General features: G+C 43.3%; 1 protein-coding gene across 5 annotated transcripts in view; it reads right to left on the bottom strand.

Annotated features, from left to right (window-relative positions):
• Positions 1-651: 651 nt before the first annotated feature.
• The window catches only part of FSTL4 (follistatin like 4), a 196,333-nt gene continuing 180,593 nt past the window's right edge, over positions 652-16,391 (bottom strand). For 4 of the 5 annotated variants that reach the window (XM_032703170.1, XM_032703172.1, XM_032703169.1 and 1 more), the window contains 5 exons: positions 14,049-14,167; positions 11,281-11,430; positions 10,607-10,714; positions 7,533-7,642; positions 652-4,158 (listed from right to left, as the gene is read on the bottom strand). In XM_032703170.1, the coding sequence (XP_032559061.1) occupies positions 3,456-4,158; positions 7,533-7,642; positions 10,607-10,714; positions 11,281-11,430; positions 14,049-14,167 (1,190 nt within the window). In that variant the 3' untranslated portion in view covers positions 652-3,455. The remainder of the gene's footprint in view (positions 4,159-7,532; positions 7,643-10,606; positions 10,715-11,280; positions 11,431-14,048; positions 14,168-16,391) is intronic. The other variant, XM_032703171.1, reaches the window with a different exon arrangement.

The following is a 16,391-nucleotide window of genomic DNA, read 5'->3' as shown; positions in this document are numbered from 1 at the left end:
TGGTAATTAAGGCCTAATCATGGTATAAATCAAGTAAATAAGTACCTGTCAACAGGTCGTCAGGACTGGTGTTCCTCCTGGGCAGAGCTGTGTTCGTGGAGGTCACTGCAGCCAAACAGCCCAAATTCTTCCAGGCAGAGTGTTTTTCAACAGCCCTTTCATGAAGCCCCTTTTGCAGGGGGGGACCAAAACACCCTGCCATTCCCATCTCCCACCATCCTGCAGGCAAGCCCACCAAAGTATTTGGGGACTTCTGTTGATTTTTTTGCAGTGGTAAAAAAAAAAAAAAAATCCAAGTATTTAACGATAAAAATATGTTGTCACAGATTCCAAACTAAGCAACTTGTGAGGGGTTCTTTCCAAATTAAAAGTGGATGGTTTCTAAACAGGCACTGCAGTGCATAGGTAAACTGTTCTGTAAAAACTCTCACTCGTTCACATAGTGAAAATACTGAGGGAAATACTAAGACAAAACAGTATTTCTATCATACAGTGATGAATGTTCAATGCATCTGATCTTGGCACTGGAGTCCTACTGGCAACCAAGGACTATTTCTCCCATGATCCTGGTGTCAGAACACCCTACTGACATGAGTGTATAGGATAATGAAAAGGTCATTAATTCAATTTAGATTAATTTCAATAAATCACCATGATTAATTAATAATTTATTAACTAGGAATTAAGTGTGAATTGGTAGAGACCACAAAGGGAGTAGGAAAGAAACTGCCCACAGGAAATGCAGTCTCTTTTTGACAGAGTTGAAAGGCAAAAATGAGTTGAAACATTTTTTTTGAATATATATAAAATTTCTGTGTCATAAAAAAAAAATAAAATCAGAGTAACAAATGTGCAGCACTTTAATGTCAGGTTTGACTGTCATTGGAACTGTTCACAAGTAGTGTGGACAATCTAAGTTGTACTTCATTTTCTAAGGATGATATATAACCATTAGGATAATTTAGAAAAACACATCACCAGAACTTGGGCTGAAGAGGGAAGAAAGGGAACATCTTTGGAAGGTCCAAGTGGGATTTTTCAAGTGAACGCTATTCCAATATTTTGAGACAAACAGGGAGAAGTGAGGTCTGTTACACATCTTTCACAGCCTATATATAAACCAGCCTCAAGAATATTTACCTGAACAGATATATACAGATTTTTTTTGTTTTAAATATTCTTAAAAAAGTAATATTTGCTTGATCTATGACACAATGAACGTCTCTACAGGGAAAACGTACCGTAGGCATAACAAAATACTCAAGAAGTCATAAAAGGTAACACAAGAGCAGTGTTTGGCCTTGGTAAAAACACATTTAGGATGGCTGCAATGGATGGATACAGCTTTGTTCAAGAAAGGAGTTGTGCATATTTAAAGGTACTTACAAAGCTGGTCTTCTCCTTTCCTTGACATGGGTACGTTTCCTAATGGGATGAGTAGAAAATCATGGACACCATGCATTGCTAAAGGAGGGCTATGCCCATCTGTCTCACATGTCTGTGTTGCAATGATGGAAGAGTCTCTTCTAACCCCTATGGCTCATAAGTGAGAGAGATGTAGCGTTCAGCCTGGGGGAGTTGAAGGGCAATTTCAAGGACTCCATGTTTAATGAATTCATAGGATTCAGCTCCCCTTCTTCGTCTGTCAGAACAGATTTTTATATTCTCTATAGAACTGAAATGGTTTAAAACACTTCAGGCCTACAGCCATGCTAAAATGCTGCTCTTCTGGTAAAGTTTAACATTTAAAGCATCAGTGTTAAGCATCCTTCTTGCTTAAAATCCCTCTGTGTGTGGAGTGAAATGGGTGACTTTAAGCATCTGTGGAGGAAAATAATTACCACACCACTACCTATCACTGGATATGTTCAGCAGCAGCTTTTGTACAAACTCTGGGCAACAAGGTCACTGGCAAAATGAGCTGGGTCTTTCCAAAGGCCAACAGGTGGCTCCAAAGCTTCCAAAATTTACCTTCAGAGAGTTTTCACCCACCTCAAGACCACATTTTCCAAGTGGTACAGAGGATACAACCTCTCCGATGGCACTGCTGCTCACCCGGCTCCGTGAGCCACAGCTGCTCTTGCCCTCATTCCCTCATGGTGATGGATGCAGAAAGTTACAAAAATGCAACTAGAAAAGTTTTTATATCTTCCCAGTGTGCAAATGGCTGTGTGTTTTTATGGGAACTCAACTGAAATTTCTCAATGCCAGCTGTTGCATTCTTGGATGATTCAGCCGCTTTTACATGAGTGTCTTTGCTCATAACTAAAAGATAATTGACTATAAACAAGTGTACTATAAACATGAAGGGGAAAAAAAATCACAAAGAAGAATTGTTTCCTGGTTTTTCTGAAAAGAAATAGGCAATTAAGGCTATGACTAGAAAATGAGTGAGGTTTCTATTAAAATAACGCTTGTCATTTTAACTGCTATTTTATGAAGAACCCAGTGGCTTCAGTGCTACTAAATATTTAATGAGAAAAACCAATGATGTCTAGAAGTGTTTCTGTCTCCTATGGGAATAACTGTAACTAATTCTCTGCCCCCAAAAGAGCGGATTTTGCATATTGTGCCCAAACTGACAGCACTGCAAGCTGCTGAAAGACCAATGCCACCTTCTCAACAAAATTGTTTACAAACTCTGACCCCTCCCCGCCTCAGTGTTTCCTGGCTTTTACCCAGGCTTGGATGGGTAATGGCCTGGATATTTCATGGCAAATTTCTCAAACACAATCACACAAAGACTCACTGGAAGAGGGGGGACTCATCCCATTGCCTTCAGTAGGACCAAGAGCAAAATCAAGCGCGGAAGCGAGCGAGCTGACAGTTACTATTTCTGTGATGCCTCCTTCTGAAACCACATCTGTGCATCCTCCCAAAGCCATCCTGCAGAGGAAACCCATCAGCTTTCATTAAATTGCCCTCCCAGGTTTCTCTGGGCTGAAAACTGCTCTGATGCTTAGTCCCCCCATCATCCAAAGGGGAATATTCACTGCAGTCCTCGCTGCTGCAGCCTCCCCGTGCTGGGGTGGGGCAGCCAGTGCAAAGGGCAAGGGATGCAGGGAAGAAAACTGATGGCTTGGACATAACACAAAAGCTCCTCAGTATGGAAAGTCAAAACCTGTTTTGTTCTACAGAATCACTGGGTTTCGTGGCTTATACGATATCTCAGTGGAGATATTATTTGTTTCCCAGCATTTTTTTTCTCGTAACCACAAATCATACCCACAAATAAAAAATATCCCTTCAAAACCACTTCCTATTAGCAGAGCATACCTTATATTATAAAACTTGCAAGTAGACCAGTGTTGTACCATGAAGCCTATACAGGGGGTTTTTTGTTTTTTTTCTTTTTGTTTTCCCAGTGTAAAAATATACAACGCTACTGCTCATCTGTTGCAGTGTAAAGGTCCAACTGGTCCTTGCCTGCTGAAGGCTCCACCTCTACTGCCCTTTCATACCTCCCCAACCCAGACCACTGTGTTACCCCTCCTTACACCCGACACCTCACAGCGTAACGTATTTTGCCTCCCGTTTATAACAAACAATGAATCTTTAGCTGGTGTAATGAGATACTGTCCAAATAATCCACTGTCTTTCATAATTCTGTTGTAGCTGCTCCAGGGCCAGTCTTTGGATGTGATAGGGTCCTTTAAGTTCTTCAGTACGTTCATTTTCCCCGTCGACAGCTCCACAAAAAGCACATCTGTTTGCCGATGTGAGGCGGCGTACACATAGTACTGATTGCCTTCGGTGAAGGAGGGCTGGAACGTCAGATCGGACACGCGCGTGTTCGTCTGTAAGTCATAAACCAGCCGGATCTCCCCCCGCACGGTCAGGGCCTGCACCGCGATCCTGCCGCCGTCCCCGTCGGCGCTGACCAGGTACCGCCCGTCGGGGGACACGTGTGGGGAGCCCGACACGGCGCCGTTGGGGCCGACGACGGCGTCGGTGACGCTGTCCAGGACGAGCTGGGGGGACGCGGTGCCCGTGCGGCCCCGCCGGCACTGGATGAAGTAGTGGCCGCCCAGGTGGGTGTAGGCCATGGCCTGTGGAGCGCAGCCCCGCGCCCGCAGGCTGATGGTCTTGACGTGGGTCACGGTCTCCAGGTCGATCTTGTGAACTGCCGGTTTGGATCTGTTAAAAACGAAGCCGAACCTGCAACGGGAAACGAGACACTGAGGTCACCTCTGGAGACACGGGGACAGGCTGGAGCAAAGAGGGAAGTCAGCAGAACTAGGAAAATCTGTCCTGTTGGTTCTGGAAGCGTATGGAATAATGCCGTCTCTTTTCTGTATTTTAGTGCTTCTAAAACATCCTGAAAGGAGGGATATATTGTATTTCAGTTCAAATCTGCAACCTGATCCTGGAAGTTTGAATATGTGGTTGGGCATTTGAATCTCCAAGAGTTGAAATCAATCTGCTCTGCACCTGAGCCTTGCCAGCTCCTGCACTGTCCCCAGGCACCACCGGTACCAAACACACATCACAGTTCCCCTCTGCTGCTGTCATTTAAGAGATGAGGTTAGACATGCTCTTCATTTGGTGGTTATACATTATACTGTATATTTATTATATGATATCATATTTATATATTATATTTATGTATTATATTTATATATTATATTATCTTATATTGTATATAGTTGCTCTCTGGCCCCAGTCTGGCAGCAATATGCTTTATTTTGAATGTTTTTCTATTGGGATAGAAATGATGCCAAGGCTTGGGTGTTCTGTAGGTTACTATTGACCAGGTTTGTATTTAATCTGTCTGAGGTCTACAGTGATGTAATTCAATATATATTCACACCTTCAAACCCCAAACAGAAGAACATTCAAAATAAAGCATATTGCTGCCAGGCTGGGGTCAAAGAGCAACTATATATAATATAGGATAATATAATACATAAATAAATATAATATAATATCATAAATATATAATATAATGTATAACCACCAAATGAAGAGCATGTCTAACCTCATCTCTTAAATGACAGCAGTAGAGGGGAGCTGTGATGTGTGTTTGGTACCGGTGGTGCCTGGGGACAGTGCAGGAGCTGGCAAGGCTCAGGTGCAGAGCAGACTGTGTTAAACACCACCCTGGCAGCCCAGGGAAGGCGTAAAACATTTCTTGAGGAACATAACCAGGGTGCCCTGAAGATAAGGGGTCTTGATTTTCTGTCTCAAGACAGGGCAGGAAACAGAGAGCAGAGAATAAATGTTCTGTAAAAGATATATGCTGCAACAGATCTGACCTTTGCTGAAGACAAGAAAAGGTCAGGAATAGCCAGGAAAGGTTTCTGCTTAATTTGAGAAAGAGAGCCTATAGAAACAGCCTGTTTGTGTTCCTGGGATTCACAGGTCACTGGCACTGGCTTACAAAAACTAATTTTACATCGAGCATCTTTTCATCCGTTCAATGCAGACAGAAGGAAATGAAGTGAGTGCTTAGTGTTGTATCTCTTCCCCAAAAGATGTAAAATTGCCTTGTGAAATGGGGAGGACGACGTGCTTGCGTGCAGACAATATATATTTTGCTTGAAACACTGGGTTTGTTTCTTTATTCTTAATCCATCTGTCAGTGAGACACTCAGCAATGATTTCACTTCTGAGGAACGAGCCAATGCAGTGAATGATCCCATGAAAATCACTGGGCTAAGCCTTTCATTTCCCCATTATACTCCCATCCATTAGAGACTTCACAAAATATCTGCAGTGGAGAGCTGTAGCGCACTGTGTGTGGGGAAATTGGATATGACACTTGTATTTCTCCTGGATGAGTGCATTTTAAGTACACTTTAAAAAGTGCTTTCCCTTACAGCATTTTTTTTTTCCCCAAGACTTCCTTAATACTTGGCCAAACGCCTGAAGAAGTTAAGAAATGGTTCTTATCATAAACTTTCATTTAAAGAAGTGGGTCAGGATGTATTTTATGTGCCCACAGCTGCAGAAGAGGCCCAGCCCTTGCATGAAATCTGTGATCTGAAATCACAAAGCAAAACTTGCACTTGGAGAGTTTTCAACAGACAACAAGCTACCCTGGGAACCAATAAAAATGGATGCATTTCTAGATATCCATCTGAAATAAGAGGCAGCTGAAATACATATGCAGGAATATTTGCATACAAATATTTTTTGGCTTGTGAAAGAGACTGCTTAAATATTCACCTTCCTGGGAAATGCTGGTATTGCCATTCATTGTTTCTGAGTGGATAGTTTAGAACATGATCTCAATGAGTCTCATTAGACTGCAAGCAATTATTTTTCTGGGCTGAGGGTGAGTGAGAACGGACAGAGATCTGGCTCTGAACAAATGCAACAGGAAATCAGGCACAGCATTTGCAGCTTTGCACACGGGAAATTATAGACAAGAACCTACATTTAATATTTCTTATGGAATCTGCATACAGCCAACTAATCACATTCAAGCAAAAAGACAACTAAACAAACAAACAAATAAAGCATAACTGTTCCACTTTCCTGTCTCTGAACCCCACTCAGCTCAGGCTTTAACATTCAGCAGAGTCATTTACCTCCTGGCACTACTATTAGTCACAATGAAATTTTGAGGGAAAACTGGAAAAATGAAGTAGAGAGAAATTACAAGTGACAGCCATGAGCTATGCATCATTATTTTGTGTTTCTGGGAGAAAAGTTATTTATTTTGGAACAGATTCAATATATAATCATTTAAGTGTGATCCCCCCCCTCCCAGTGCTCCCTGCAGGAAACCTAAGATTAATGTAAGGAGTTACATTATGGTTTTTTGAGAGTTTTGCTTAGTTAAACTATATAGGAGACAGAAGATGGTTTAAGAGTTGTTATGTTGTAACATGGAAAGAACAGTATGAATTGCTGTGCAGTTATCATCAATTCTGATAATGTTAATGGGAGGCTTCCTGTGCCTGCTGGGAAGCAGCCAGTATTACTCCAAGTTATTAGTATGTTAGTTACACAATCTCATTAACCACTACATCACATTAACATTCAAAACTGATGGTTCATGGAGGTTTATTTTGTTAATGTGCAGTGCATACCATTTCTCTGCTCAAACCACACACCCCACGCAGGGATCCAACTTGGAAACACGTGGAAGAACCTTCTGCTTCAGGCAGAGTACACTTTTACCACTTCAAGCAATAAATCCTTGACATAGGTTTCTGCCCAGATCCATAAAATGGTTTGGAGGAAAGAAAAGGTGATTTTTGGGCCATCAAACTCCTGGCACAAGCAAGCCAGGACAGAGTGTCATAAGCTGCAAGGAGGGATGGCTGTCCAAGGTGAGTGCCTTGAATGTCTGTGCCAAGGTCCAAGGGAAATCCAGGCTTGTCTCTTGCTGTTTTATTGATTAGCTGAATAACTACTGGCAATTTGCTCAACCATTTCTCCATTTCACATGTGAAAATGGGAGTAAAAGCAGCCAGCTTCCTCTCAGATTCATTCATTCACTCATTCATACTTGCAAAGTGCTCTGAGGTTATGAGAAGGGAGGAGCCTGGTCACCATTACTGCTCATTAAGATAACTTCTTACCTGACATGATTAATGATAAGATTTGTAGGTGGTATAAAAAAATCCTCCACTCCTTGGAAGGGCGTGCGGATCACCCGCGGATCCTCCCCCGCGCTCGCCTCTGGGATCACCTACAACAAACACAGCAGGCTGAGCACAGGAGGAGCAGGGAGTAAAGCAGAAAGGTAAACACAGATTACACACAGGCACGGGGCCCAGTGGCTCTTCCCAGGCTTTAATTGATTAATGACTTCAAAACACTGTTTGGTGTCGATGTCTTGAAAAGTTGTGCTAATAAATGGTATTTGAGGCTTGACATTTGTAAGGTAAGTACACAACTTGACTTTCCTAAGTGGTTTATATCTTGAGAAAGAGCAGTCATGCAGGAGCTGAAGCAGTATGACAACACTAGGACCATAATAATTCATCCCTCACTGTCTAAAGTAAACACCTATTTCATGGTCACATTTATTAATCTCACTTAAATGCACAGCGATAATTTACCAGCTTGAAGGATCAAACAGTAACTCACAGCAGCTAATTATCACTTTGAAGGAGAAAAATTGGTCATCTGCCTATAGCACCATGTAAAGTTCAGGCAGGGGCAGAGAAGGACCCTTTGGCTGTCCCCTGGTCCTGGCCTCCAGCATAGGACACATCTTCACGGCCAGGGGAACTCAGCTCCTTCACTGCTCTGGAAAGGAGAACCTTTCAATAATTAAAATGCTAAATACTCAAATTTATTGCTGGGTTCAAGATGATTTTAGTCCATTCGTTAGGAACTTCTGTTGCTCTAACATGCAACAGTCGTTGCTTTGAATTTATAGCAACATAATTCATTAAAGAGATGCTAAATCCCTAAAAGGTTTAGTTCAGACAGCTGTTCTGGTCATGCCATTTAGATTTCTTCCAATTAGATTGCTCAAGAAGGATGTCCACCCTTGCATAGTGCTTTCAGGAGGCCAGACATTTGCTTACCACAAGCCAGTAATGGCTAAACAACAGTATCCCATTAGTTGGTTGCACGGGCAGCTTGATGAATCCCTGACTTCCAGAGCATGAGTGGAAATTTAAATCAACCTCTGCAGCAGTATCTTTGTTAACAAAAGATGTTTTATTGCAGGTCTGCAAGTAACCACTGCAGGTTTTAAGGAGGAACTTTGCTAAATTAGTCACTGCCCACTTTTTTGTAAAGAAGGTCAGAAAAAAAGAAAGGATCTGCTGATGCTGATGCTAATCTCACCTCTTTGTGTGTAACTGCACTTCATAAAGATAACAGAAAGGACTATCTGAGAGCTGGAGCCCTCTAACAAGTTTCCAACTGTGCAGGTGGTGTGTTCTTCTTAATAATGACATGCTTGTGCCATCTTTACTTTAATTACAGAAACCTCTCACAGCTGGATGGAAGAAATTAAGTCAGAAAGGGTAAAGAGAGCCCATTTTGTCCCCTTTTACCCTGTACAGGAAACTGCTCATCCCCCTGTGAGATGACCTGGTGGCATTGCCTTGCAAACCCTCATTTATTCACCCCCTTTCTGGTTTTGGTGTCTTCCTGAAATCACCCATGATGGAGTAGCTGTTCCAGTTTTTATTATGGACAGTCTGCAGTCGTTATCTTGGATGGAGCATGTGGCTGGTGGGAATGGCTCATCCCATCTTCACGGAGCAGCATCTCCAGTGAAGCCTTGGGCAACCCCAGGACTAACGAAGACTCCAGGTTTGTAGGTTTTTAGGTCAGAAAGCACAGACACTTTTCTTCTCTGCCTCCTAGGGAGTGCTTTAATGTAGACTTACCAGCACACATTTCTGGCAGGAGTATTCACATGACACCTGTATTTCCAGAAAGGTTGGGCAGCAAGGGCCAGAAAATAACTACTAGAGAAGGGTTGTCTGGATGGATCAAATCAGCTCTGGTGTCAACTCTGTCATATAACACACAGCAGCAGCAAAACACCCAATTAGATGACTACTCTCCATGTGTCTGTACTGTTAATGGAAGAGTGAATCTGTCAAGGTGATCCAGAAGCAGAAGCTAATTTAGTTGCCCACACTCATGTGCAGTGCTGTGTCCCAGCATCACCGTGGGTTTGATGGTGCTGAGCGTGGAGGAGCTCCAGGGACCTCGTTGGCACCCCTCCAGTGGAGTCACTGACACCCAGTGACAGAATTTGTCCCTGAGGTTTTGGTTTTGCTATTTATGGGGGTTTTTTCATGCCCTAGAGAGCTCCTTTTTTTTTGAATTTTACTGCGAGAGATCCATAGAATCAGAGAATCACTGAGGTTGGGAAAATTGTCTAATACCATCGAGTCCAACTATTCCCCCAGCACTGCCAAGGCCACCACTAAACCATGTCCTCAGGTGCCACATCTACACGTCTACAATTCCTCCAGGGACAGTGACTGCACTGCTGTCCTGGGCAGCTGTGCCAGGGCTGGACAACCCTTTCAGTGAAGAAATTTCTGCTAATATCCAATCTCAACCACCCCTGGCACAAACTGGGGCTGTTTCCTCTCCTCCTGTCCCTTGTTCCCTGGGAGCAAAGCCTGACCCCCCCCCCCCAGTCCCCCCTCCTGTCACGGACTTGCAGAGCCAGAAGGTCCCCCCTGAGCCTCCTTTTCTCCAGGCTGAGCCCCCCCAACTCCCTCAGTTCTCCTGCTGCTCCAGCTCCTTCCTAGCTCCGTTCCCTTCCCTACACACACTCCAGCCCCTCAGTGCCTGCCTTGGAGTGAGGGGCCCAAAACTGACCTCAGGATTTGAGGTGTCTCAGCAGTGCTGTGGAGCACAGCAGGCTTGTCCTGCTCTTATCCAGCTGCCAGCCCTTGCTGTATGACTTTATGGCACTTGGCTCTGCCACCAGAGCCCTGCTGCCAGCCTGCGGCACAGTCATTGCTCAGAAACAAATTAAACAGCAGGAAAAATATGTGAGGATGGACAGAGGAGGGCTCAATAAAACACACTGGATATGCAAATCAAACAGCAGCTTTATATCCAGACCATTAAATGCTGTTAATTACCTGCAACCCACCAGTCACCAACGTGCTGCCAGTGATGCTGAGCCCAGGAAGAGCAAAGGCTCTGGCAGGTCAGGACTCACCTGCAGTGTGGTTGAGGATTTCCTCATGTCCCCCCAGCTGAGCACCCACACTTGGTCGTGGGACTTGTCATAATGTAATTTGGTTGGTAATGGGTCCACATCCAAGGACTTAAAAAAACCCAGAGACAGTTATTTACAAAGTGGCCCAAAGGCCCATGACAAATATGACATCAGTTCACTGCAAGCATCCCATGCACCCTGGGACACTCCCTGTGCAGCTCTGCCCTCAGAGCAGCTGGGGGACCAGCAGCAGCACAAACATTTGGCTCTGCTGCCATTTCCTGGGTAGACATCACTCCATCTTAAGCTGTTACTTACAGCCAGTAGATCAGGGGCCAATTTGTGCTTAAACTGTACCCACAGCAGCTCATTCTTCCCAACCTGCTGATGACCCAGCACAGGCAGCTAAGCCAGAAATTCATCCCAGCATCACTTTACCAGACTCACAGCAAGCCTGGCTGCAGATGCAGCCCTGAGACTATGAACTCCAACCCCCAGAGGAGTCTTTTTCTGTCAGGTTACAGAACAAGGAATGACAGTGTGACCCCACAGGTGAAAGCAACACAGGTCCAGCTTTTTAGTAATGTCAGGAGATCCACTGGGCAAAGAGCTAATTTTTTTGTCCTGTATTGAGTCTTTTGCCAACAGTGAATAACACATTCACTTGTAAGTACCTGTATGGCTTTCTGAGTCTGGATATCAATTATCAGGACTCTGTTCTGCTTAGGCTGTGTCACATAAATGTACTTGTCTCTGACATTGACTGCTGAAGCCCAGAGGCAGGACTGAGTGTCTTCACCTTCCACTCTAGGACAGATCTCCTCCTGAGGGAAAAGAAAAAAAAGATTTAATTCCTACAAGTTCAGGGCCTGGAGCAGCAAGAAGCTTAGACCTGAAAACCATTGGAAAAAAATCCCTGGGGATTCTGATAGGATTATATTTTTCCCCTTTCTTTCCTGGAAAACATGAAATAATTAATTTATCATGTACCACACTGCAGCCTGGCTCTGTACAGTGACACGAAACAGCTGGACCTCCTGCAAACATATATTGAATTTAAATAACCACACAGCCCATGGATTGATCTTTTGAAGTGCACTGAGGTTCATCAAGGCTTGCAGTGCTGTCAGCATTTATTAGCAACAGAAATATCACTCTGTGCTTTGAAAAAATAAGGATTTACATTAACTGAACCACTGCTTCATATTTTTCATAAAGTCTTCATTTTCTGTGCAGGAGAACATGCTCTAAAACACTTGTGCTCAGGGAAACAGCAGCAAAACAGGCAGGATCCTACAGCACCAGAAACTTCCCCTGTTCAAAAGGAACCAAATCCTGCTGCTTTGGACCAAATCCTGTTCACAGCTGCCTGATGCTATATTTTGTCTCTGATCCTCCACTCACTGAGTCCTGTGGAGAAGAGAAGAGAAAGAGAAAGAGAGAAGAGAGAGAAAAGAGAGAAAAGAGAGAAAAGAGAATAAAGAGAATAAAGAGAGAAAAGAGAGAAAGAAGATCCTGAGTTGGAAGAGACCCACAAGGATCATTGAGTCCAACTCCTGGCCCTTCACAGGACCAGATTCACACCATGTGCAACAATTATGGATAAAAAGATATCACCTCTAAGCAGCACAGCTCTGTTGGTAGGTGCCTTGGTGGAGACCATGAGTAAGAGTTGAATATACAAGACTCAACAGCTTGGTTGCATTTTCCTTTCTGTCCCTCCAGCCAGGCTGGGAATGGACACTAAGGCAAGTTAAAGATGCTACACCAGCTCAGATTTGGGCCTCCAGCAGCTGTTCACACAGCCAAGCACCTGACAGCCTCCAACCTGCTCTCCTCATCCTCAGGTCTCACAACAGAATATCCATCCAAGCCAAGAGGAGCAGGGAAAGGTCACAGGCCTTTCTGCTGCAGTGCAGCTCAGCTGCTCTACCTGCTTTTGTGCCCTCTAATAGCAAATGAAACCTTTGTTGTAGAATCCCTCCTGAAGTTGCAGGCTGCTGTCACTGCCTATGTAGAAAACACTCAAGATAGTAAAAGGCAAAAGGGAGGAAAAAAAGGTCAACCATCCCCAGATCAAGGGAAAGGGCTCTATGATATCTGTAGGAAACCCTCAGAGGTGTCTCTGAAAGGCAGCCAAGTGATGATGCTGAAAATCCCTTTTACGCCCACCACTGTGCTGACATTATTTCCTTAAGTGCCCTCTCTCCTTTATTCTTTTCAAGCTGTTTCTCCAGGACCACCTCTTCGATATTTACAGCTCTTTGGAAAAGAAACACAAGATTTCTGCCTTTGAGAAGCAACAGCTCAAGTGTGGCTTAATAATATTATCCACTAAGGACCAGCCCTGGGGTGAGCATCAGTCTGGATTTCTTCCAAGGTATATTAAAATCTAGTGGGGAAAAAAAAATCAATATCAACCACAAATACATCGAGATTTAGAAAACAAGAAATACAGACTCACAAGAAGATCTTGACCCATAGCAGCAGAGCCTGACCCAGCCTGCAGGGCTCACAACAGTGATTGTCCCCTTCTATTCCTCCCAAAATTGAAAGCAAGGCTGAGTCTTTTTTTTTTGGAAGAGAGCCACAATCCAAGCTTCCCTTTTTAAAAAATAAAAACTAAATAAGGGAGTAACTAAAAAAAGCATTTCTGGATGTATTTCAGCACTGGGTTTTATGAGAATTGACATTTTCAGGAGGATATCCATGATGTGTGTTACTGCACAGGAGTACATGGCACAGGTCACTGAGAGCTCTGGCCTCCCAGAGCCTCCAGGCACGTGTGACCCACTGGTCATGCTGAGCTCCACAGTGCTTGGCATCCACTGACACCTGAACAAATGTTCCTTGGGATTTCCTAAAGCAAGGGTTAAGTAAACTCAGTGCTGACAGAAAAGTGCCAGCAGCAAAGACGAGGTTCAGGGCTCTGTTTCTGTGGCAGAAGATGCACAGGACCCACATGGCATAACCATCTTCTGGCATTCCTATTCACCTCCCTGCTGGGGTTTAACATGGGAAACCATTTCTACAGAGCAGGAAGCAGCCCAAAGGACCCACTGCTCTGCCTGTGGAGCCATCAGTAAAAGGAGCACAGTGAGTGATGTGTGCATCTCTCTGCTCCTGACTTCTGTACCTTCTCCAAAGCCCAGCTACAACTTTTGGGCACGGATAACTAAACAGATCAAAGAGGACAAATGGAAGTCTTTGCTTACATGAAAACTAGTCAAATTCTCTGCAGCATGTCACTAATCCTCCACGGCAGCCTTAGAACTTCCGTGGTTCCCTTGATTTTCCAGAGAAGATGTTACACCTCAGGGATGCTGCACAAAACCCACCCAGCTCCAAACACCCCCGTGGCAAACAGGTCCTTCAGCAATAACAACCTTTGAAGAGATTAACAGGAAGTTTCCCAGCTGTAGCTGCTGGGCTTAGGACTTACATAAGTGGTGAAAATCCTCTCTTCGGGCCTGATGTGTCTCCGGATTTCACATTCGTTTGGCTGCAGGACCGTGATCCCATCATCAGAAAAGACATAGAACATATTCCCCACACTCAGGCCTTGAAGGGGCATAAAGCAAAAAGAGTGGGATTTTTTTTTGGTATGTACCCATAGCTGTTAGGACTTAAAGGACTCACCCTCCTCCCCCAGCAAACAAAATCTGCCTTACATAAAAGTTGGTCATTTGGATGCAGTTGGTGCATTCACAAAATCAAAGTTCATGTCACAACGAGGGCTTCAAGGAGTGAGGAGGTACAGACACATTCAAAAATGCATTGCCTTGGTGGCAGTAGTTGTACTCAAATAACTGTGGTCAGCTCTTGGAAACAGGTACCAAAGCAGGATTTGATCACAAGAAACCCCTGTATTGCACTGCTAACTCCCTCAGATCAGGAGGTTTTTTTTTTTTTCCCTATGATTTCATCAAAACCAGACTGATAATAACTTGAGAACTGAAAGAAAAGCTTTAGTTAAAATTAATCTGAAGGTCATCCTGTTACAGGCAACTTGATCTCTTGTAACTGCCATGCAAAATGGAAGTGCTCAGCATCTGTTCCATGGATGAAAATATACAGATTTGTCTATTTTCTTAACCTATCTGGATGAACTAACTACAGCCACCAAAATAAATACATTTTTGAAATCTTGCAAAGTGTAATTCACAAATGTGGAGTAGTTCAGCAACACAACAGCACTCATTTATCCAACTGGGGCATTCCAGGAGATTTGGAAAACTGGCTGATCATCACTGCTTTGCTGTTAGGAGATTGTATTTTATCATTTCTGTCATGAAGAAACACCTTAAAACACTGATAATTTGGTTGTTCTTCAGCTACATGCAGTTGCAGCAATGAGCATGTTTAAGAAATGTTGAGGATCTTTTCACTCTAGTTCCAAAGATCCAAGCATCATTCTATCTTTTTCACACCACCACCAGAAAGTGTTTGCAATGAGCACTGTCACCTCAGCAGTGTTGAGAGTGTACTTATCTGCCAACAAATGGTGATGTTATCATTTGTAATTTCTAATTAATTTCATGGAGAAATAAGGTCCTGGTTCTATGGAACAGTGTTGAGTGTTAAAAATTCCCTTGGCTGGTCCTGTGGTGGCAGCTCCAAGCACAGCTCACAGCGACAGAATTTCTCACATTTCTGAAGTGTTTGCAGGATTGAGATCTAAGTCATCACAGAAAACTTCACAGTCAAAACATGGATAATTTGGATAAATGCATTTTTGGAAAATTTTGTAAAATACATAGTATGTAGTAAGGCTAGAAGGGTTTTTTTTGGTGCTAAAAACCCCTGCTTTGGTGCCAAATCAGTGGCTTCAGAGTACAAATGTCTCAGCACGTGATGTTTGCTGCACTCACAACGTTCAAGTTGAGTCTCTCTAAACCATAGCACAGAAATCCCCCAGTTGGGGCATCAGGTGGGTACAGGAGATCCTTAAATGTGATGCCACAGTGAGGGATCATGCATGTAGGAAAAAAAAGCTACCAAAATTCCACTGAGGACTAAGTTCTTTTATGGACTAAGGGTTAATTTTGTTCCAAGCATATTGGTAAAACATTTCATTTGGGCACTTTGGACCAAAACCTGCCCTCCCAGCACACACACAACTCCCACCTGCCTCAGTGGGATTTGAGTGAACACATCAGAGGGCAGAGTTTGACCCTGGCCTGGAATGAGTGCACATATTCCATGAGAAAGGATTTTAATCCTAAGAAGTGGAAACAGGCAGGCAATCAATTATGACCACTGTGAAGATGCTAATTATTATTATTTTCATGCACAATAGTAGCGTGATTTTGTCTGATGATCCCATTACAATGAGGGTGTGTTTAAGAAGTAAGACCTTAATTACCCACAAAAATGCTATGACAATAATTTTACCCAGCAGGTTTAGAGTCTTGACTTGGTAAGTCCCACCACTTATTTTAGAATAAAATGAGCCCAAGTTTTTCTGCTGACTGATTCAAATATGTTACAAATTACTGAGAGCATTCAGGTACTCTCTTTTTAAAAAAGTTCATCAATTTAAATTATTTTTTTTTTTAGAGATTGATCTTTACACTGATTTTTAGACCAAGCAGGTTTTTTACCAGACAAAGTAGGTGCTTTACTGTGACTTATGAAGCTTTTCTAAATCTTGATTGGGGTACATCCTAAACAATCTCATGGACACCAGTAAAACAGATTCCACTCCTGATTCTACTGCTGCAACTCCTTGGTCCAGGGGATTATTTCAGTACATAGGTGGGCAGTGGGGTATTTTGTATTATTT

This window comes from Chiroxiphia lanceolata, chromosome 15 (assembly GCF_009829145.1).
Source record: "Chiroxiphia lanceolata isolate bChiLan1 chromosome 15, bChiLan1.pri, whole genome shotgun sequence".
In the NCBI taxonomy this organism is placed as follows: domain Eukaryota; kingdom Metazoa; phylum Chordata; class Aves; order Passeriformes; family Pipridae; genus Chiroxiphia; species Chiroxiphia lanceolata.
The sequence above is the reverse complement of the archived record's forward strand: the minus strand, read 5'-3'. Positions and strand labels throughout refer to the sequence as shown.